Source organism: Lethenteron reissneri, chromosome 23, assembly GCF_015708825.2.
Source record: "Lethenteron reissneri isolate LAM-NWPU_2019-01 chromosome 23, ASM1570882v1, whole genome shotgun sequence".
Lineage (NCBI taxonomy): Eukaryota > Metazoa > Chordata > Hyperoartia > Petromyzontiformes > Petromyzontidae > Lethenteron > Lethenteron reissneri.
Genome location: NC_083801.1, coordinates 4,830,821 through 4,855,126, shown reverse-complemented (window position 1 = coordinate 4,855,126; position 24,306 = coordinate 4,830,821). Strand labels below are relative to the sequence as shown.

Here is a 24,306-nt window from a genome sequence, read left to right as displayed (position 1 = left end):
GTGACCCATGGGTGGAAAAAACCCGATTTTTCCAGCGGCAGGCATCGGGTTTTTTCTTTAATACAATTAAACCCGATTTCGGGGAATTAAAACCTGGTTTGACGAATACGAAACTCTGATCCAAGGCTTAGGCTGCTTCCTCGTCGGCGCTGCTATCGTACTCGGGTGGGCCGTCGGGCACGGGGTAGTCGTAGAATGCGGCGGGCAGGCTGGTCTTGATGAACACGAGCTTCTCCACAATCGTGGGTGCCGCCAGTGAGCTCCTTAGCTTGGAATGGATGAAGCCCATCGTTGAGAAGTTGGCGAAGTGCGGTTCTGCAATTAGAACCAATTAAACCGGATTTCTCCCAATCTCAGATGATCGGGTTTAATATAAAAAGACAATTAAACCCGATTGTAAAAAACCCGACGGTGCCACCCTTGGCGTGACCGGGTTGTGTTGTGTACGTGCGTACGCACGTATGTTGAATTTCTTTCGCGCCGTACGAATCGGAGGGGTTAGCCCAAACCACGCCTTGTGCGCCTTGTGCGGTGATATGGCCAGGGCAGCCTCATTGGGGTCTCCAAACCCCGAGGATCCGGAACCGGTTGCTCGGTGGCAGACGGTTTGATGACCCGTCATTGAGTCCGAGCCAGTTTTGCAACAGACTTAAAACAGCGTTGGTATTCCAGAGAGCTTACCGAGTGTGTGCGATAAGCGCGGCGTATTCGTGATGCACTGGGAGCATGAAGAGGGCGTGATAACAAGCGTTCAGACTTACGGGTGCGTGCGCCGTGGCAAAACATACTAAAAGTTCGTAAATAACAACTGCCTTAAATATAATAAAATCTATCATAGGTGATATTACGGGCAGTGGCCGTTTACAAAAATTAAATGTGCATTTGTATGTGTGTGTTTGCATGTGTGTAGGTGTGTGCCTGTGTACATGGCATGTGTATATGTGGGGGTGGTAGTGCAACGGTCAGCGTGCTGCACTACTAGCCCGACTTTGATTCCTGCTCACGGCCAACACCGGTGACGATTATCTGAACCAGTTGTGGGCCTCCCCTAGGTCTACTCGGCCTGAAATAAGTACCCGGTGCGGTGTGTAAACGTCGCCACTGGGGAGACAAATGCGGTCGGGCGTGGTGCTGACCACCCACCCCCTCGTGTACAATGCGGCCTTCATAGGTGCTCGCTAACAGCACTTGCCCCAACAGTCTGATAAGGCTATGGGGGGGGGGAAGCTTTGTCTTTTTGTATATTTGAGCTATGCATGGAATTATTGATGTAATACAGACTTATGTAGAGTAAACACTTCATATTTGTTGGGGAATACTTTCCTGGAGAACAGCACGAATGTTAAATCCGCGAATATTTATACTCAAAGCTTGAGGAAAAATAGGTTTCGGGGGGCATAAACATACGTTGCGTTTAAACATGAACATTTAAACTGTGTGTGTGTATTAATGAATACATATATTGTAATGTAGCATTGTGTTATTCAGCTGAGATTTGAGAGTGATGAATGTAAACACATTTTAGCGTGCAAATGTGAATCAATTGATGTTATAGAGTAAACGTAATTCCACGGTTGGCTACGTACGGTGCGAAATAAGTTCAACAAACACGAATGCAGAGGAAAGCGCTCATCTGTAAACAGTGCGGCCGGGAAAAGTCGCTCCAAATGGCTCGCCACTTCTTGTCGGTTAGTTAGTAGGGAGCTATTTAAAAAGGGACCGTCCATAAATGACGTCACGCACCGAGGTGGGGAGGTCAGACATTTGTGACGCCGTGTGACGATGGGGGGGGGGGGGGAGAGGTCAAAAATCGTCCAAAATCGCGTGACGTCATTTATGGACGGCCCCAAATACAACCCCGCAAATTTCAAATAGCACTGCAATAAGTTTACGCGAAACGGCGACGAGTAAAAACAAACAAACAAAATACCCCACAAGTATTGAAGGGTTTCAGCTGTATTGTTGGGGCGTGAAAACAGTTGGATTCCAATAGCGGGGTTTGGGGGAGGTTTTTGGGGTTCATCAACCTGAAACGAATCGAGGAAACGCCGTGCGAGGAGATGCCATCCTTGCTCGAGGGCGCCGCCTTGTGGATGAACTTTAAACTAAACGTTTTTATTTTACCAATTAAGACCCACTAGTGCTGTGTAGACAGCTCCTTTTAAGCAGCGACCTGGCCACAAATGATAGCTCATGCGGAAATGTATAGCGGCCTGAATACTTTAAGTGCATGTTGGTTCTAAATGTGGAGGGGAAAAAACCCGCGGACCCAGAGAAAAAATCCACGTGACCACGGGGAGAGAGACACGCAAACTCCAAATATCCAGCAGCAGGCGTCGGGGTCGGGATCGAACCCACAAACTCCTGCATACCAGGCAAGCGAGTTGACATCTCTACACCGCAAACCCTGAAATGGTTTATCACGTCTCCCTCCTACCCTCTACCCTCTGAACTTGACATTTATGAAACCTTAGTGACCCAACTCATGTCCTCACTTGGGGTAAATATCACCTGCTATATCTATTTTACTTTGTTGGTTGGGATAAAGTACATATATTTCCTTTTTCGGAGTTTACTTTGACCTATTCATCTCATTGATATATGCCGCTCTCTGTCAGGTCTTCTGATCTACTCGGTTAGAACAATGTCATAAATTAAAATATAAATCCTCTTTTGAGAAAGCGGAGGTGGAGTCCATCAGGGTAAAGTTCACGGCGTGGCAGGGTGACAAAGCCAGCACTCTGCCAAGTCCACCTTTGTCTTCGTTAGTGTGATGTGCTTTCACACTGCACCATGTTCTTATTATAGGCCAAGCGATACTCGGGAAGGCTCATGCCAGACACAGATAAAATTAACCGTCACGTGCACAGATGTGTGTGCAGGAGCAGATTGTATTCGGTGCGTCCCATAATAACTGTGCAGTTAGTGTAAGTCGTGGTTCATGCGCTATCATGGTAACGTGCCCCCAATAAAGAATTTTTGCCAGAAACTGCAATGCACTTAATTATCGCGCAGTAACTAATGTACGTGTAACGATTCGTCGATTTATCAATTGAAATTAATTCTCATGGTCAAGATACATGCGTCAAATATTTAGATGTGAGAATTGTAATTTTTTTTTACAATTAATGCAAATCGGAGTACAGAATATGCTTAGGTTGAATTGAGGATTACAAAAGCAACGAAAACTAAATGAGCAAGAGAGAGAAAGAGAAAAGCTATACAAAAATACAGTAACGATGATAATGTAAACAAGGTGGATTCTGGGATTGAGCCCTGACCCTGGATCTTGACAACCAACTGGACGTATTGACAGTGCAACGGTGCAGCATAACACACCGGTTCTCATAAACAGCTTCGACATCACGAGGACTAGTTTTAACGCACCCCGCAAGACTTTCAGACCGGGGTTGCAAATGGCGGGGAAATACCGCACACTGGTGTACCGCCAATATGTGCAAATCGTCAAACCGATGAGAGGAGAGGTAAATGGTTGTTATGAATCGTGGTGATTGGAGGGACCCGGGACCCCCCCCCCCCCCCCCTCCGTTGCCGTTGTATCTCTTGCGCTGTGTTTTATAAGATGTCAAGCATGCCGCGCGCGCTCTCCTTGAGAAGCGCAACCGAAGCGCGCACAGTCCTGGGAAGTGACGACCACCTTCGGCAATCGCTGTACATTCATCGTTTCACGCAAACTTTACTTGACAGAGATCTTGGCAAAGCCGCATTTTCGTAGGAAACAAGATCACCGCAAAAAATAGTGGTTTGGTGTTATGAAGAATGCCAAACTGAAAATTAAATTACTTCATTACTACTCTTAGGTTTTTTTGGTAAAGTCATGTAGGTAAAAATAAAAATTAATAATAAAAATAAAAATAATGGAAATAATAATGTTTTTATTTTTACCTACGTGACTTTACCGAAAAAACCTAAGTATGAATCCTTGCAGTCACGAAAGCTTCAAATCTAGACTTCATTACTGTTCTTCTTGGTTCTTTCGGTAAAGTCACGTAGAAGGGAAATAATAAAATAAAAAAAAATAAAAAAAAAATTATCACGACGTTTCGGCCACAACGCAAGCAGCCGTCCTCGAAAGCTTCAAATCTAGACTTCATTACTGTTTATGGAAGCCAAACAATCTATTGCTCAGCCTTCTCCTCACTCGACCTGTTTGGTTCAGTGTTTACCACCATTTGAGAATTTGCGATCCCCCAAAAATGTGGTCTCCGCTGACTGGCGCCCGACATCAGCAATGTAGCTAACAACGCGTCGATTAATCCATCGATGGTTAAAGCGCACGACACGTGGATCGAGTTGCGTGCGTAACAATCTGCGGTTATCTCTTTTGTATGTTGCCCCCCACTCCCCAGCCACCAGAGTCCGCTACGATGACCACAACATTAAAAGAGGATTGATTGTTGAATTGAATTGCCGGGAGGTGGTGGGTGAGGTTGGAATTGCTGCCCTGCCGCCTCCCGATACTCAGCAATGTAATGATTTGGTCACATGACTGGCATTCGTGCTTGTGAGTGCAGTCTGTTGAAATGTTTCGACGCAGAAAAACCACAACCAACACGAACAGTTGTTATGGGCGGCATAATCATTTTATACATTAAGGGCAATTGGTGTATGTTGGGCTTGAACAAAAGAACAAAAATAAACGTTGGCCTTTGAATATATGTGCATGCAGAGGATGCTCATATTATCGGTCAACTTGGAAGTTCATATATCACGTGGCAGGGAATATGTATGAATGTATGTTGAACTTATTTCGCACCGTACGTAGCCAACCGTGCTAATCTACAATATGCTATGGATGTGATCAGGAAAAGGAAGTCGTGATAGATGGGACATGACTTCACACTCGAGCAGCAGGTTGTGAAGACTGTAATTGCGAGCTTGTCGCCGAAGGGAACACCGAAAGCCAGATTGTGGGATACTGTCAGAGTAAACTTTGTTTGTATGCATGTTGAACTTCTTTGCGCATCGTACGTGGCCAACCGTGCTAGTCGGAGGTCACCTTTCAATTTAACAACGGCAGTACCTGGCTGAAGGAAACAAGGTGACAGTGAGGTGTGGAGCCATGGACAGCATTGGCCAAGGTGACCTCTTGACCTTGATTAAAGGCAAGACCTTTACAAGGTTACCCACATTTTTGCTCGAATTCACTTAATGCCTTAATTTCTGCTGTGCAATCACTGCGACCTTTTTTGCGGCATTAGTTAATTAGGGTGAAGTGATGGTGCCAATAGGAGGTGATCTGGAGATGGGAGTGATTTACGGCTTTGCGTACCAAAATACATCGAGGTGAATGTGACCAAAAAACCATCATGACGACGCACACATACGACGAAGCCTCTCCGTGAAGAATGACCAGAGCGGTTGCCCCTTAACAACATGGGAAGCAAATACCCTTATCTTTGTCGTCGTTTGGGTTTCATTGCTAAAAACCCATGATTTGGCGAGCACAATCGATGGTTTTTCCTAAAACCCGTCGCTGTTGTACTTCATCAAAGTCGTGTAAGCAGCACCCGTGTGTGGTACCGCGGATGATGCTGCGGTAATTCTGCATAGGGAGTGCAAAACATTTTCTAAGAACCCAAGCCATGTGCTTTCATTGCAGGGATTCTTCAGGCGCACCATCCAGAAAAACCTGCACCCCTCGTATGCATGCAAGTACGAGGGCAGCTGCATCATCGACCGAATCACACGCAACCAGTGCCAAGAGTGTCGCTACCAGAAGTGCATCGCTGTGGGCATGGCCTCTGACCGTACGTTACATCCATGCGTGTGCCACGATGTACTTGTTGTCACGCAATGTATGCATGCATGTATTATGTTGAACTGCTTTCGCACCACCATTGGAACCTCCTTTGCCAGTAGCAAAATATTATAATTGTTTTTTTACCCTTTTATCTGGCGACAAAATTGACACCTTTTTTTTTACAAGGAGTCATGTTTGCATTGACCACAATACCTGCGGTCGGAATGCAAACAAAAAACACAACTCTGATAATGTATGCATGGTCCTTGAAATTGATTGGTCCACACTCGAGACAGCTTTCCTTAGAGCCTAGTCTCACATGGTGTTGGACCAGATGACGCCATCTGGTCCAACACCGTACGTAGCCAACCGTGCTAATCGGAGGTGCGGGGGAAGGACGGCAAACTAAACACAAAAAGCAGTTGCAAAGTTTTCAGTTGACATTTAAAAATGGTTTCCTAATATCAGAAGGAAGTGCTTTCCAGATAGCCGCAGAGGCGCATGTGAAAGCGTGCCATGCAGTGATCGTTTTTGTTAGATGGCTAGCCAAAATCCACTGCGAGGATGACACAATGCGTTCCTGGAAACAACGTCGCAATTGGAATAGCCGTAAATCGGACTCTATTTTTTCATGGACAGTACAAACGTCACTTACCGGTGTGTTTTTCCTTTTATAAGCCATGTTTAATAGGGTTTAATAGATAATCTCGTTTTTTGTGTTAGGTCACGTAAATATATAAATGTTTCATTAAACCCGCCACTACCAGACACAGCCAATTAGTAAGGTTTGTCACGTGAACCGGTGTGTTGGAGAGCAAATCCGCAACATTTCCAATCTGAGTACGACGTTTCGACATTAAATTTCGATTTAAAGCTTTCGTGACTGCAGGGATTCATCTTCTTGGTTCTTTCGGTAAAGTCACGTAGAAGGGAAATAATAAAAAAATAAAAATTAATAAATAATAAAATAATTCTCGCGACGTTTCGGCCACAACGCAAGCAGCCGTCCTCAGGTGAAGAACAGGTCTGTCAGGGAGACAGCGTCTGAATGAAACAGCACCATGCTTGGAGCGTCTATTTAAGCTGGGTTGGAAGGGGGGAAGGGCGCCTTGACAAAGGAATTAGCATATCAAGAGGAATTTAGCATATTTATGGGAAATGCAGTTATTAATTACAACTTGCATCATCAGGGGGACAGCCAGATTTCTAGATAAATCCTCCTGCTTCGTTTCTTAAATAGAGGGATAGATGTGATGACGTCACTTGTGACCCCCTCGCTTGCGAATAGGTTTAATAGTTAAGAAACAAAAAAAAAACACTTGAGAATCACAAAAGCTCCAAGTCACATCGGAAACCAGACCGACTCTGTTCAAATGTGTTCGGAGTCGTATCGGAAGATGCATCGTAAATCAAGTTTCTGCATCGTTAATCGATTCATGGTGGCGTTATATAAATGTCATGAATGCGGATCGCCGTAAATCTGACTGCCGTGAATTGGAGACCGCCTGTATTTTATATTTATGGTTTAATAACATGTTCCCTCTCTTCTGGCTTATAAGGTGACCACTGTTTACTTTGTTATAAAGTGGGGCCCATTCCGTTTATGTTGAACTTCTTTTGCACCGTGCTAATCGGAGGTGCAGGGAAGGACAACAACAAAAAATCCCTCCAGCGATAATAGGTTTAATAGAATTACGAGCCCCACTTAAACTCCACAACCTATCGGTTTTAAGCTCCACCTGATCAGATTACGATCCTGTACAGCATCTCCAATGTTGATAAAGAACCCAATAGCTGTAGACAGCACCTGAGCACCGCCCTACAGAATTGTTTCGGTGTCGGCAGCGATAATTGTCTCAGAATAGCAATTCATTCAGTGCTGCTTTTGTAAATTGTAAACAAATAAAAAACATAATCAACGTTTTTGGGTTTAGATGGCGTTATTTATAAATGTGTCGTAACCCTCCACCACCCGACACGGCCAATCAGTAAAAAAGTGTCACGTTGACAAAAGACAAATAGTTCACTGCTTTAGCCCACCGGTGTGTTGAAGCGTGAAACCACAACATTTCCAATTTTATTGTGGTTTCATGCTTCAACACAGCGGTGGGCTAAAGCAGTGAACTATTTGTCTTTTGTCAACGTGACACTTTTTTACTGATTGGCCGTGTCAGGTGGTGGAGGGTTACGACATATTTATAATTAACGCGATCTAAACCTAAAAACGGTGATTATGAATAATATTGATCGCGAAAGCCTGGTACGTGTTTAAATAAAAAACACACAAAGCCATAAAATAGTAGTTTGTGCCAGGAGTGTGCAAAAGGCTCGCGATGAATGTGCCCGTCCCCCCTAATGCTTACGCCCGTAGCGGGGTCACTCATCCACTTGTTTCAACTTGACAGCCGAGGGCGATAAGAGCGCAACACTTCTGCGTCCCTGTTATCGCACGCGGGGTGCGTAGCAGATGTCCCCCGTTGCCCCCCCGCCCTCCGCCACGTTTAACCCGCGGCTGCGTCTCCCGGCTGCGGCGGCAGTGGTGCTGGATGACGGCAAGCGGCTGGCCAAGCGGCGTCTGATTGAGGAGAACCGGCAGCGGCGCAAGCAGGACGAGAAGCGGCGCAACGTCATCGAGCGACCGGGGCCCAGCGACAAGGAGTGGGAGCTGATTCAGCTCGTCACGGCGGCGCACTGCACCACCAACGCCCAGGGGAGCCAGTGGAAGGAGCACAGGCGATTCATGGTCAGCAACTGCGTTACTCTCACGCCGTAACCGAACAGTGCGCTCCAGGAACGCCGCGGGCGCGCTGCTCGGCGCAGTCACGTTCACGCCAGAGGTCGCAAACGGGTTTTGATTCCTTACCCGTACCCGTACCCGGCCGCACCAGGGTCGCAAACGGGTACCCGTACCCTATAGCCGGCCGGGTACGGGGAGCCGTTCCCTACCCGTACCCGTACCCTACCCGAAATGAGTGACAAACGGTTACTCACCAGTGACTCACGGTCTCCCCGTACCCGTACCCGTACCTGGCCGGGTACGGGTAGCCGGGTATCGGGTAGGGTACGAGTATCGGGTACCCGGTTGCGACCTCTGGTTCACGTGCTTCAGTGTGCAAGGGGCAGCGCGGTTGTCTTGATGGCGCTTTACTCTCCAACACACCGGTGGGCTGAAGTAGTAACCAATTGGCACGTTTTGTTTACGTGACGAGCCTTACTAATTGGCTGTGTCGGGTTGTGGCGGGTTTAAGGACACGTTTATACTTGGGCGATCCAACCCAAAAAAACCTTTGTGACGAATAATAGTGCTCGCAAAAGCCTACGTGTCAAAGGAGCCATCCTTTTACCATTTTTCCAGCTTCAAAAAAAAAAACACGATGACATTTTAGAAGTTCAACACATTTACGTACGTGTGTGGTTGTCAACACACACGTTTGTTAGACACTGCTTTGTCCTCGAGGGATGTGAGCTTTGCTAGAGCAGTGCTCTCAGGGGCCATGCGTTGGTGTTTTAAAAGGGTTGTGGTCACCTTATTCTCTTGCCTGCAGAACGCTGCTATTACTAGTTCACAATGTACGGAACCTTCCGATAGCTGCCGAAGATAAGTTAAACTTTTTCCGTGTTCCAAGTTACACTTGAAGATTTTTAAGCACCCAGTCATTCTTCTCTGCTGGTCACATGGTCTGGAACTGTTTTCCCCCCTGTTCGTGTCGAGGCTCACGACTTTCTTCCTTTACCAAAAACGAACTCCTCTTGTCTGTAAAATAAATATGGCCACAGTTTTTGAACACGACATTCAGATGTGATCACATTTAGTGACTATTTTAATTCACACTGGATGGTAACCTACTCTTTAGTAATGAAAGTTTAAGGGTGTATGTAGTCATTGCACACCTGGATTTAATTATCTTGCGTAACATTTCTTCTTGCTGAAAATCATCGCGACACGTTCAGGGAACATCGGTTACGGGAAATATCAGCCCGTGTCTAAAACGTGCCGCGTCTTTTTTTTTTCAGTGTGAAAAATGCCCCTCGCATCGTTGGCAAAGTGGGGATGGTCTACTGATGCACGTGTTGGTTTGTTGTCTTCTGTGTACGTGCACCGTCAGTCTGAGGATATTGGCCAGGAGTCCGTGCTGTCCAGCCTGGATGGGGATGACAAGGTGGACCTCCAGGCCTTTACCCACTTCACAGCCATCATCACTCCGTCCATCACCCGGGTCGTTGACTTTGCCAAGAAGCTTCCCATGTTTACCGAGGTCAGCTGATGCAACTTCTTACAGCGTTGTTATTTATTACATTACTATGGTGTTTCACATATATATGCATGTACACACAAAGGCAAAGACGTACAGACAAAATAGGCTCATACGTACAATTAAATACACACAGACTACACACAGATGCACATACACGGATTGCACACATCATTAGACCTCCTTTGCCAGTACCAAAATATAATAATAGGGTTTTTCCCCTTTTTTCTGGCAACAAAACTGAAACCTTTTTACAAGGAATCATGTGTGCATTATAGAGGTGGAAACAATGCAAATGTATGTAATTGTGTTGTAAGATCGTTTGTTTTTATTTACTTATGTATTTGTCATCTTTGATACCTTGTTTATGAACTCTTGCTGCCCTGTCTGTCTGCTGGCCGAGTCACCCTTGAAAAAGAGCTGTATACCTCAATTGGTAATTTACTCGGATAATAAACTTCTGATTCTGATCATGTACACTCAAAACACACTTAGAACAATCTCTTATTGTTTTATTTTTCTTTCTCTGGGCTTACCCATAAGCCCTGACCCCTTTGTGGCCTAGTTTGTTTGCCCAGGGCAAGCCTGGCAAGGCGTATGGGTGAGATGGGTTTAGAGATAGGCCCACAGAATAAAAAAAATATCGGTCCTTTAACAATTTGCAAATGCTAATTATCAGTGCCCATACGGTTCGCAGAAACTATGACTGCAAGTCGTGGGGGGGGGGGAGTGGAAATCTGAAACGTTTAAATAATTTTGTGTGGCTAAAATTTTCTATAATCCACGAAAGTTTCCCGATAGTAGTGAATAATTCGTCCTATAATTGAGACACTAGAAATGGAGATGTTTTTTGTTTTTACTGCAGCGGTGTTTAAAGTGTCACTGGCTTCTTGAAAATATCTACGTTCGCATCACAGAACTGCTTCGAACCCGTCTCTGTTTCTCCGAGATAGAGAGATTGAGATGCAGAGAGACAAACAGGAGAAACAGCGAGAAACGGAGATTCAGGCAGAGATGGTTAATGGAAGGAGACAAATTGAAATGGAGAGAGAAAAGGAGATGGGGAGAGACAAATGTAGAGAGACAATCGGAGATGCAGAGACAACCAAGATGCAGATTGACAGTAATGCAGTTGAGGATAAAAAAAACTTGGATAATTAGTTTTAAAAATACTTAACTGCAGAGCCATATGGTAGATTTGCGACGTGGCAACTCCTATAATGCGTAAATATTCTGCAGGTTAAGAGAGTGGTTCGTCACATGTTCTCGTTGCTTCTATAACCTGCATGTTTTCACGGATCCTTGGGAATCAGGCAGCCGCGTGTATTCTCGGAGTAATATCTCAGTGTGCCACAAGTTACATGGTTCGCTACACGCGTGTCCAACATCGCCACGCAATTTTGGAGTTCTACTGTGAGCATTGTTTTGAAATGCGCATTACTTGTGTGGGTGACGTCATCTGTTATTGGCTGAAATAGCAGTTTAGTGGTTGGCCAACAGCAGGCATCCGATGAGCTATGAAGCTTTTTTTTTACAGATGTCCAGTATGGGTGGGCCAGCAAGTTACAACGGTGAACAATGCAAAAAACGATAGTGCAAATAGATAAAATGCTAAGTAAATAGTTATTTCAATATATAAGTACGATTTATCGACATTGGACGAGGCAGCAAAAACAACAACACAGTCCCAGACCACAGCAAGATAACACCTTGCAGCAGTAGTCCCTCAATAAAATGGCACATGAACATTGAACTATACAGGTATGATCAAAGTTACAAATCACATCGGTATATGTGGCTGTATCCAGCACTAATCGCCTGCTTCAGGATATGTTTTTAAGAAAGATTTGCGATGTCGGGGTAGGAAACAAGGTTGTTTCAAAACGGTTGGTGTGGCGCAATGTCAAAGTCTTCGTCACCCATTCACATTCTTGTCCTTGGGCTTCTTGGCAATGGGGATAATGAGTTCGCCAAGTATATCTTCTTGGTTCTTTCGGTAAAGTCACGTAGAATGGAATTAATAAAATAATAAAAATAAAACATAATAAAAGTCACATAGAATGGAAATAATGAAATAATAAAAATAACACATAATAAAATTATTTCATTTTATTATATTTTTAAAATAAAATAAATTTGTTATGTTTTCTTTTTATTATTTTATTATTTCCATTCTACGTGACTTTTATTATGTTTTATTTTTATTATTTTATTATTTCCATTCTACGTGACTTTACCGAAAGAACCAAGCAGATGAATCCCTGCAGTTGCGAAAGCTTTAAATCGAAATTCGCCAAGTATAGTGCAGCATTTGCCAACGAGGTTTATTATGAATGAGCCGGGCCCAATGCGAAGCGTGCACGCCTTCCCCCCCGCAGCTGCCGTGCGAGGACCAGATCGTGCTGCTCAAGGGCTGCTGCATGGAGATCATGTCTCTGCGCGCCGCCGTGCGCTACGACCCCGAGAGCGACACGCTCACGCTCAACGGCGAAGTCGCCGTCAAGAAGGAGCAGCTGAAGAACGGAGGCCTAGGCCTTGTGTCGGACGCCATTTTTGACCTGGGCCGCTCGTTGGCGGCCTTCAGCTTGGATGACACGGAGGTGGCGCTACTACAGGCGGTGCTGCTCATGTCCACGGGTAAGTGAGAGTGTGACGGAGCCATGCTGCGAGATGTTAACTACCTCGCCCGGTATACGGGAGGTTGTGGGTTCGATCCCATCAATTTGCACGTGTTAAGCAATTTCCTTGAGCTGTCATTTGTGGGCAGGTTGCTTCTGAAAAGAGTGAATATCGCTGTGGGCCTCACCTGGTAAAGTAAAAATAGTTTGATCATTTTTATAACCTCTTCAAAACACACCGTGTGACATTTCACCTACGCACAGCAAAAGTAACAACAGCAGCCCCCATTCACCAGTGAGTGGTTGGTGACGTCACCAAAGTGACTAGACGTGCCTTGCGCCCGTGTGAAATTTCAGAGGCTCATTTGCAGGAGGTCATGGGACATGCCCAGGTGTTCCATGTAAACTCACTGAGATTCCTGGCAGGAACAAGCTATAAGATTCAAACCTTATATTACTAATTTGTAAATGTATTAACTCTAAATATATTCAATTTAACTGGACCAATGATTATACATTTTCAAGAAGCTAGGTCAGGTGACACGGTTATTCTGACTTGATTTTCTTGGAGATGCTTGACTTACTCTCAAGCGAGGCGTCGTGTATCTAATTGCTAAACTTTTAGTGTGAGAATTATTCTACACTTTGCCAGTTAGCGGGGCTGAAATGATAACAGTTGGTGAGTTAAACCCTTGTCAGCGATGTGACATTTCGGTTTGTTTGGCCGTGTCGGGTGGTCGGAGGATCTTGCCGCAGTTATCTGGCCAGATCATTCCGCAGCCAAACGAAAAACTCAACTGTCAATTCGAACATTGACTGCGAAAGCGTGCGTGTGAAGATAAGTAAGTGGCTTTAGATGTGCAAGCGCAGAAACGGACGTCTGTTTCATTTATTACAATGGTCGAGGATTTCGCGTCTTACACACCCAAATCTAGATCAGCAGGTCTAGAATTCCCTTACACACGATTTTCATAGAGCTCTACGCCGTATCCCACTGTGTACAGCGTAGTACGTTTTTTGTGTCTATTTTATTGCTATAAAATTGTTGGTAGTTATTCACTGTATTCTTAGGTTTTTTTCGGTAAAGTCACGTAGGTAAAAAAATTTAAATTAATGAAAGTAAAATAAAAATAAAATAAAAAAATAAAAATCACGACGTTTCGGAGGCAACACAAGCTTCCGTCTTCAGGTGGAACCGTCACAGCACGATAGCTGTATCAAGTGAGAGAAATTTCAAGAACACAGTATTTGTATATATACTGGTTGAGGGTGGGAGGAGCCAAGGTAGGCCCTGAATATTATTTTTGTGAGGTTCGGTGCTTTTTATTTTTATTTTTTATTTTATGTTTATTTTACTTTTATTAATTTAAATTTTTTACCTACGCGACTTTACCGAAAAAACCCTAAGAATATGAATCCTTGCAGTCACGAAAGCTTCAAATCTAGTTATTCACTGCTTTGCTGCATGGGAGTTTCAACAAAGCTGACGACCGCAGGCCAACCCCAGTGAGTGGTGCGCCATCTGCTGGCGAGAGTGCCCATGCCCATGGGGAGCGGTGGCGGAGCGGTTTGCACACTGCGCTACGAACCCGGCAGCCCGAGTTTGATTCCCTCTCACGGCCAACACCAGTGATGAATATCTGAACCAGTCCTGGGCCTCCCCTAGGCCGACTCGGCCTCAAATGAGTGCCTGGTGTGGTGTGTAAACAGCCACTGGGGAGACAAAGGCGGTCGGGCGTGGTGCTGGCCACCCACCCCCTCGTGTGCTGTGCTGGCCTTCATAGGTCCTCAATTACAGCACTTGCCCCAACAGTCTGTTAAGGCTAAACGGGGGGTCTTTGTCTTTATTTTTTATTAATGTCCTGCGTAGAGGAGTGACACCCCAATGGGGTGTGCAGTGAAACTCCTCGAGTCTGCGGTGACGTGGGCCTCGGTGGCGAGATGTTAACTACCTCGCCTGGTATGCAGGAGGTCGTGGGTTTGATTCCCACCCTGAAGATGCATGTATATCTTCTTGGTTTTTTCGGTAAAGTCACGTAGTTGTGGCCGAAACATCGTGAGAATTATTTTATTATGTTTTATTATTATTTTATTATTTCCATTCTACGTGACTTTACCGAAAGAACCAAGAAGATAAATCCCTGCAGTCACGAAATGCTTTAAATCGAAATGATGCATGTATATTTGGAGTTTGCATGGTCTCCCCATGGTCGCATGGATTTTTCTCCGGGTCCTCCAGTTCTTCCCTCCACATTTAGAAACGCGCGTTTAGATTATTTTGCTGCTATGCATTTGCGCATCATAAGCCACTTCGTTGAGCTATCATTTGTTGTGGCCAAGTCGCTTCTGAAAAGGCGCAATATAGGTCAGTGGGCTTTACCTGGTAAAGAAAATAGTTTATTGTAGTATAGTACCACTGGTGGAAAAATTCCTGAAGTCTGCGAATAATATGTAGACAATTCACAAAGTACAGACATTTCCGCTAAGTGACCCAAATTCACTGATTTTTGGAGACACGCCTTTTTAGCCATGTCTATGTCTGTGTCAGGTGGGTGGTCCCTGGTGAGTGGTGAGTGTCAACTGAGTGGTTAGTGTCTCATAAGGAACAGGTGAGTGTTGTGAGTGTCAGGTTAATGTTTTGAGTGGTGAGTCTGGTGAATATTGCATATCAGACCATTCGTGTCAGTTGATTGGCTGGTAATTTTTTCACGTGTAATGAGCGAATGGTGAATAGTTTAAATTTACAGCATAACACAAATACCATGATCTATAGGGCTGCTTCCACAATTGCTATAGCGACATCGTGTCGCTATACGCACGCGCACCGCAAGTAGAACACACGTTTATATTACCACACATTCCGTACCCAACCTGCCCACAGTTGGAAAGTTTGGAGTAAAATCCTCGTTAGATGTGGTCCTGGCCTGTAATCTCTTTGAGGCGGACGAACTTAGTTGCACAAGTTAGGAAGTTAAAGTGGTCATCCTTTGGAGAGACTGACCTTAGGAATATGCAATATCGACCACTTGCTCGTGGAGTTCGAGCGATGCGTTGACTCCTGGGCTTTTTTGCACAAGTCGTATTACTCTACATCACACCACGAGCACAGCAATATAATATCAGAATCTTTATTTAGAGACTGGAGGAATCCGACGGAGTCATGAAGCTCTTTTTCACAGATGTCCAATAGGGGGTGGGTCGGCAAAGTTACGTCAACAAAATAATGTTGGAACACAAAAACATAAATGAAGTTTACTCGACGGGGTGGGGGGCGGGGGGGGGGGCATCGAGCCTCATTAGGGCAGATAATCTGCAAAGCAGCCAAACACCGATGCCAACAAATCTCCAAGCTCTGTGCGCTGCCAGTCGGGGGGGGGGGGGGGATTTAATCGCAGTTGAGTATTTTGCTGCTAAAGTTTATTATTTGGTCAATTTGGACAGTGACGCTGGCACACAGTCGCCTGTTCTTGCAAACAAAAATATGTCACGGGATCTCTAACGCCATCACTGTGCAGCTGCCGGCGTTGAATCGCTCGTGTTTAATTCACCCGCAGAATTAACCGGCACCCGTTGTTTACGTCTACCGGTCTACGACACACCGCGAGGCGCTTTCTAACCGACGCTCACTTGACTCGTCAAGTGGTTTTGCGGCAGTTTAAAAAAAAAACAAGCCTTGACACGTTTCGTTTCGCTGGGCCCTTGTTTGTGTTGGGTGACCGAAGACCGGCCTGGGCTGGTGAATGTGGACAAGGTGGAGAAGCTGCAGGACACCTACCTACTGGCTCTGGAGCACTACATCAATCATCGCGAGCACCGCCTTAACCACTTCTGGCCCAAGCTGCTCATGAAGGTGACAGACCTCCGGCTCATTGGGGCCTGTCACTCCAGCCGCATCTTGCACATGAAGGTGACGTGCCCCTCCGTGCTTTTCCCTCCGCTCTTCCTGGAGATCTTCCAGGACTGACGGGGAGTCGAGAGAACTTGCGCGCACAAGTTGCCCGTCCGCCTCTTGACCCTTGAGCCGATCCCAAGGCGTGTGCTGACGTGTTTGCCCTGCGAGCCGTGTCGCTGGGTTAATGAGGTTAAGGCAGCCAGGTACACTACAGTTTTGTAATTTAAAGTTGTCATCATTCATGTACATGGACAGTTCTAACACTTTATTCTTACAAAGATGTGTCGCGGTCTTCTGGATGAGGCTGTTATTTTTTTGTGTATGATGTTTCAAAGCTGACTTTATTATCTAAGGTTAAAGCATTTAATTTATGTTTTTAAAGTTATGGTTGGAGAACATTTTATATACCACATTTATACATAGTCTCTTTTTGTGGCATACGATAACAATCCTATATGTGTGGCATATAACATGCAAATATGTTTGAGTCATGGCCAAATGTTGAGTGGGTTTTGATTTGCTGCGTTTGTGATTGGAATCAGTGCTGTTAGGGGTGGTTAAGCAGTAGATATAAAACTGTTTGCGATTGTGGTTAATGAGATAAAACTATCGGCTTTCGTCTGCTTCAAGTAAAACATCATTAGAATTTTAAATTGAGCTATTATTATTTTGCTGTTTATACCAATGCTTGCTGTTTTTCATTGGCCTACTGTGTGACTTCATTGTATACCGTAGTGAAATTTTACCTCTATGCATAGTTTTTCATAGCTTTTACCATCATGTTCATTATTCCAAAATCTATTTTTGATGCCTGTATTTAAATCGAATCGCTATCGGTGACGTCTACAATATGAGGAGAGTAATAATCTGCATTATTGATGATGGCTCTTTCGTACATTGAGTTAATTTGGAAATATGTTCATGATTCTGAATGTCACTGTTTTATGAGGCATTTACCCTAAATATCGATTCATAAAATGTTTTAACAGTATACAATTTTTAAACAATGAAATGTGAAGACAGTGGTACATAAAATCCATTGTACTTGGAGTAAAACCTCTGGAAGCCAGACTAATTGTTGTGGGGGATAAGCCCAGTTATGGGGATACCCAGTAAAATTACAATTTAAATAACACACTGAACTAAAACTAAACTATTTTTATTTTAACAGGTCAAGGCACACTTAGCTACACGGCGCTTTTTCACGAGCGACCTGCCCATAAATGACAGCTCAGCCAAGTGGCTTATCGCGTGGAAATGTTTCGCGGCCAAAAACTTTAAACACAATTATTCACATTCCATTACGTGCAGCGGAGGTGGAGGAATGGATGATTCTTTAACACAATAAACAGACTGATTCTGCCAGGCTTGAATAAAACTTTTGTTCCATTGGAACCCCATTTGCCAGTAAAAAATATGATAATTGTTTTTTTTACCCTTTTATCTGGCAACAAAACTGACACCTTTTTTTTTACAAGGAGTCATGTTTGCATAGACCACAATACCTGCAGTCGTAATGCAAACAAAAAACATAACTCTGATAATGTCAGAGGACAGTGCATATATTATCAGAGTTATGTTTTTTGTTTGCATTATGACTGCAGGTATTGTGGTCTATGCAAACATGACTCCTTGTAAAAACGGTGTCAGTTTTGTTGCCAGATAAAAGGGTAAAAAAACAATTATCATAAACTTTTGTTGTGAAATAAAAACAAATACAAACTAAAATGAGAGTGAGAGAGATCTAACACGAGTAGAGCATTGCAGCGCGTGCACAGTACAACCAACTCCAAACAACAACGAAGTGAAAGCGTGTTTTATAGCTTGTGAATTGCCCATGCACATACGCGCGTCAATTTCAGTGAACCTATTGCAATGGTCGGAAGTAATTCGTGCGTTTTAGAATTTTCCGATACAAAATAAGCGTAGAGAATTAGGCCACATCATAACCGCACGCAGTGTTTGTTCCAGTTGGATTGGTTTTTGTTTATTTGTAACATTTTCTTGTTTTTGTTTAGGTAGCCTTTTCCGGCTAACCCTGAATTTTGGCTTGAACAAGTCTGGCTTCGTGAGGTTTCTCTGTTTTAACAATTATCGATGCATTTCGGTATCAACTTTTGGTCTGGCAAAATTGCTGAAAGTTCACTTTATGAACGACTGTACTGTAGATTGTGACTTTTATTCATATTGTAATATAATAATTTAAATTATAAATCATGATTTGTTGCCTGTAAAAGTGACATGTAAATAAAATATTAAAATATGACATTCTAAAAAAAGAAAAAACATTGGTTAAATATTTGAAGAATTAAACATTTACGAAAGTGCTAAGAGAATAAAAATATAAATCATCACAATGTTGTCACGAGCATCATCGCATTATCACGGCATAGCGAGTGACATGTGTTTCGTAGTGAATTTCAGGTTTCCCATTTTTTTCTTGTCAAAAGGACTCGCCGTGAATACTCTCGCCGCGCTCAGATATTTCCGATCAAATTTAAAACAAGTGACCCGTTCGCCGTCTTGCAATTTTCCAAAGCGTACAACAAAGCAGTGTTCTACCTCTCACCTCACGCGTTTAGAAGCAACTGAAGGCGCGAGTGCAACCATTTGAAATGCATATCTTTATTCGGCAGGCTTGACGTCTCCCTCCTGCGTCAGCTGTTCCCACACAGTCCAGGCTTGTCCTCGAGTAGCGGCGTTGGTGTTTCATTTTGAGTCTTTCGACATTGAAAGTGAACACGGTTGAGCGTACAAGTGAACATGCTGGTAGGGCCAGCGTGTAGGAGGGTGCAGAGCGTTGGCAGTGTTGAAAGCGGTCACGTGCCGCCCATACCTGCGAGGCTGTGCACCGGACGTATCGTTTTGTCCGGTGCTAATGCACTCTGATTGACAATGAATAGCACGTACATTAGTTTTAGTCGACAGAAAAAAATGCCGTAAATACTGTTTGCTGCTTACAAAATCGTGATATGCAATGTTTATACTCGCTACAGCGACACTGCTGTGGTGATCGCGTACACGAGTCTTAGAGCGAGCGCGTGAGCCTGTTCATTTTTTCACAGCGGGGCGGTGGATGGGGGGGGGATGCGTGCAGCGTGTGAGGTCCGTAGTCGTGACGCGCAATGCCGACTAACCTCACAGCAGCTATCATTAATTTTGTATCGCTCGTCAAATACACTTTGCAACAATCGGCGCATATTCCTACGGGATTTGGGCACAGATCTTATGCCTGCAACCAAACCTTGCCATTGTGTTAGTGCTCGTTCAGCTTGTCTTCTGACATGTCCCTGCTGGTAATTGGCAACGCACTTCTCTACCGGGACATCTGCATTCTCCGGCATTGTGCTTGTCTTCATAACAACAACGACGACAAAACGTTGTTGTATGCCTTAAAGTTTGGTTGACTCGCCGTACAAGGCTGCTGTGTCACTCGCTGCTTTAGGCCAGGGAGACGTTGGATTGTTTAACACTAATTCATCAGCTGGTAATGATTAAAATAAGTCCTATTTATATCACGCACGGACGCACGCACGCACATACACTGTGCGACGCAGTCCTTTAACAAAAGTCAAGAGGTGCCGGACAAACACCCCCCCACCCCCCAGCGTTTGCTCGAGCGCTCTTCTGCACAGGTGTGCAGTGCCCACGTGACTTAGCCGACGACAGCATCTCTTGATGATAATTGATTTAGTATTTAAACATTGCTCTGCCTGACTGAGCTATTACGTGAGAAAGTCAAAGCCAGGGTCCTTTAAGCATTGATCTAGTCAAGACTTGCGGTCTAATGTGACCCAGCCTAGTCCGGAGCGCTTGCTTACTTACGTACAATTGCCACAAATGATGCTTGTAGAATTTTCAGGAAAAGCATTCTACCGGGATTTTCAGAGTTTAAGTAAAACATGAACCAGATTGTAGCCTTCCTTGACACGATTTAATGCAATGTGTCATACGAGGCATCTGTGAACGGATTGGTAATACTGCATAGGAGTTAATAAGCTGTGTATTGAACGTAATAGTCAAACTGATATACGGTACAAAAAAGCATAATTCCTGTCAACTAACTTTCCAAGCCTCAAACCTTGCAGAGAAGTCACGGAGGACGTTCACCTGTTATTGATCTCGCCGATTTAAGCGTTTACATTTGAACATGCCATGAATGATATTCCTGCGGAGGGAATAACGCACTGTAAATGTACTACACTTAATGTTTAAACGTTAACGAGAGTATGCAGGCACCTATATCTCAATCTGTAAATGTGGCTTCTCGAAGGATGTTTAAATATAGCAGCATGTGACCTTTAGTAATGTCCAGACCGATTGTGTCCATTCTGATGCAACAAGTAGCTTAAACACATAATTGGAACACACCAAAATAGGATATTTGTGGAGCAGCCAGCAAAGGTGTTGGTTGTGTATGAACTGTGCCTATGGTTTACCCTGTTATTTATTGGTATTTAAGATTTTCACTGGGTTATGATGGCACGATATGGTGTTTCGTCCAGCAATGTGGCACTCAATGTATTATCTCAACAAAAAGTGGTTTCTAGCGGTGAGCTGCACGGAGCAACTGAATGTAGTTCACACACTCGAAAACAAGTTGAACGCGGCACATTATGATGCTTTGAGGCTTGTTTTTACGTCCCTGTCCAGAATGTTTTGTGGTTTTTGATTGTTCAAAAATCCACACCTGACTTTGTTGCATGTGAGTTAGTTACAAAGGATTAAGTTTCATTCAGATAAACCGCTGTTCAGATGCACTCAGTAACAGCGTTCGTATCATTCAGCGCCCCCCCCCCCCCCTAATGTGACAATCTACAATGTATGTTCTGATAAATACTCTGATGCTGCGTGGTTTATCTGCCCGGCATGCTTCGGAAACTTCTGAGGCGTGAAAGTCTTTTTCAAGCGTGGGTTTTTTTATTGAGATGTTTTTTTTTTGTTCAGTTATTTTTACCTCTTTGGTTTTTTTTCCTTCCTGCAAGGAATAAACTTATACTTATCATGACATGGCAATGTAAATCTGACATATACTTTTTAAGTTAGGAAATACATGCGATAAAAAAAACACCCATCGATGTGTTTTATGCTTTACCGGCGTAGAATGTGACGTGTTTTTGTTGTGTGTTACGAAAAGAACAATCCTAAACATAATCAGCGGCTTATTGTTAGGTGTTTCCACTGTGTTGTCCAAACTGTAGTTGGGTGAAACTCCTGTGAGTCTGCGTCAATGTGTGGGTGGCCGCGTTCGCAGATACTCGAATCCACGATGCACTACGATAACAAAAAAACACCTTGAGAGTGACAGAAAATGATGAAACCCTAAGAGGTTTTAGCTCGTCAAATCTACGACTCATTAAATCCGTGAAAATGTTGCGTGTTGTGCCTCTTAAAATCCGCAACACTAAGCACGTACTGTATAGGTGTGGTCAACAATATTATTAGCTACACAGAGATAAAGTATATATCCTAAACTTAACCAAAAAGTGGAACGCGTAACATTCTGATTTAAAGCTTTCGTGACTGCAGGGATTCATATTCTTGGTTCTTTCGGTAAAGTCACGTAGAACCAAGAACACGTAACACACTGTATACATTTACATCTATGCGTACATCTGTCATCTTCCGCGCGCCATCAAGATGCATCTCGAAAGAAAGTCGTGTTTCTAGCCGCGCGACTCCCCGCGTTTGCGATAAAATAGCGAATGTTTAGGATTTCTTTTGCCCCATACACAATTTAGGAGTTTCCACGGAACGCGGAGATGGGGAAGGCGAATTTTAGGATCCGCAAATTGGAGGAACGCAGACTTTTTGGAGTTTCATAGACGTCCGGCATTTGTCCCTTCAAATATTGTACAAGTGTAATAAAATTTAATGTTTACATTTGTAGCTGGAATACAGTTCAGTGCTATATTTTTTTCAATAAAATTACGCACCATTTTTTTTTTAACCCCAATAACATACTCTCATTGAACTTACGGCAGTTATTTTCATTACCTCTCCGATTAGCGCAATGTAATTTGCCGTGTTTTAGCGCGGCACTATTTTGGTTCACTTGCCAAGCTCCTGGCTCCAAGTTGTACTGCTGGTGGGCAACCTGACCTCAAGTGTGCTCCAGTGGAACACAGAACGGACCCGTGGCACGCGTACCGTATGAATGGCGAGATGTTAACTACCTCGCCTGGTATACAGGAGGTCGTGGGTTCTATCCTATCCCTGACGCCTGCTGCTGTATATTTAGAGTTTGCGTGTCTCTCTCCCCGTGGTCGCGTGGATTTTTCTCCGGATCCTCCTGTTTTTCCCTCCACATTTAGAAACATGCTTTCACAGTATTTGGCTGCTATAAATTTCCACGTGATGAGCCACTATCATTTGTGGCCAGGTCACGTCTGAAAAAAAGCTTGTATAGCTCAGCGGGCCTTACCTGGTAAAATAAAAAATAATTGGATTTATCTTCTTGGTTCTTTCGGTAAAGTCACGTAGAAGGGAAATAATAAAATAATAAATGTTTTCTTTTTATTATTTTAATTTCCCTTCTACGTGACTTTACCGAAAGAACCAAGCAGATGAATCCCTGCAGTCACGAAAGCTTTACATCGAAATTTGTATTCATGTTGAACTTCTATTGCACCATACGTAGCCAACCGTCCCAATTGAAGGTGCGAGAGCACAGCAAACTAAACGCAAAAAGCAATTCTAAGAAACGAGCCTTCAAGCCTAAATTTAAAAGTCATATCTTCATTGGCTTCTTAACATCAGAAGGAAGGGCGTTTCAGACGGCCGCAGAAGCGCATCCGATCGACGATGACCTCTAAACCAGTAGCAATGTCACAAGGTCAACAGGAAAACGGGGATTGAGGTCAGCGATGTCCATCACTTGCTTCGACTTCAGGGCACTTGCGGAGCCAGTGGGGGGTGGGGTGGCACGTGCCCCCCCAATAATCCAATCGAAATCCCTAATTTCGATCGGATCATTTGGGTTTATTAGTAATAAATCGGCATTTTGCGACCCCCACTGCCACTGTGTAGCATATTATTACGTGCCAGGGACTCTATGAGATGATAGGACAATAGTCTGAGTCCATAATTGGCAATAAGTAACGGCAAAGCGGTTATAAGTGAGTCACAGAATTGTGCGCAGTTGCGTTTCCAATACACGACTTCCCTGAAGGCATCAACACCTTCAGCGAGCGCGATGCCGATCACACAACGCGGTTCGAATTCGACCCTCGATCGATGGCTGCGACATCGCCGCACACGCGTCGAATATAGAGCAAGGGACAAGTCCTTACTTACTAACAACTCCTATCTTTTTTAATTGCTGGAGGGATTGCCCTCCCTTACCTGAAAATCCTGGCTCCGCCATTGCTTCAGGGCTGCATTAGTGTTCAAAATAACACGGCGGTAAAATTAGAAACCAAAGCCCTGGGTTCAATCTTGTTGCAATAACTTTTTAAAGATGGCTTGCTGACCCTTCACCCCTGACCCTGGAGGAGGAGGGGGGGGGATCCAGGAAGCGTCGGGGCTCACGAAGTGTGGGATCGTTAACCCTGGGGGGGGGGGGGGGGGGCCTTGCTGCTGATCCCGAAACGCAACTGAGCCATTCCTATCGGCAGTGGTCATGGAAACTGAGCGATTAAGAATAATATTCTTAGGTTTTTTTTCGGTAAAGTCACGTAGGTAAAAAATTAATAAAAGTAAAATAACAATAAAATAAAAATCGTGCTGTGACGGTTCCACCTGAAGACAGAAGCTTGTGTTGCCTCCGAAACGTGATTT

The 24,306-nt window shown here is 44.2% G+C and overlaps 1 protein-coding gene across 5 annotated transcripts in view; it reads left to right on the top strand.

Moving 5' to 3' along the window:
- LOC133345871 (thyroid hormone receptor beta-A-like) overlaps positions 1-21,535 on the top strand; it is a 108,061-nt gene extending 86,526 nt beyond the window's left edge. For all 5 annotated transcript variants that reach the window (XM_061556926.1, XM_061556927.1, XM_061556928.1 and 2 more), the window contains 5 exons: positions 5,624-5,771; positions 8,302-8,507; positions 9,871-10,020; positions 12,396-12,654; positions 16,358-21,535. In XM_061556926.1, the coding sequence (XP_061412910.1) occupies positions 5,624-5,771; positions 8,302-8,507; positions 9,871-10,020; positions 12,396-12,654; positions 16,358-16,599 (1,005 nt within the window). In that variant the 3' untranslated portion in view covers positions 16,600-21,535. The remainder of the gene's footprint in view (positions 1-5,623; positions 5,772-8,301; positions 8,508-9,870; positions 10,021-12,395; positions 12,655-16,357) is intronic.
- The last annotated feature ends 2,771 nt before the right edge of the window (positions 21,536-24,306 follow it).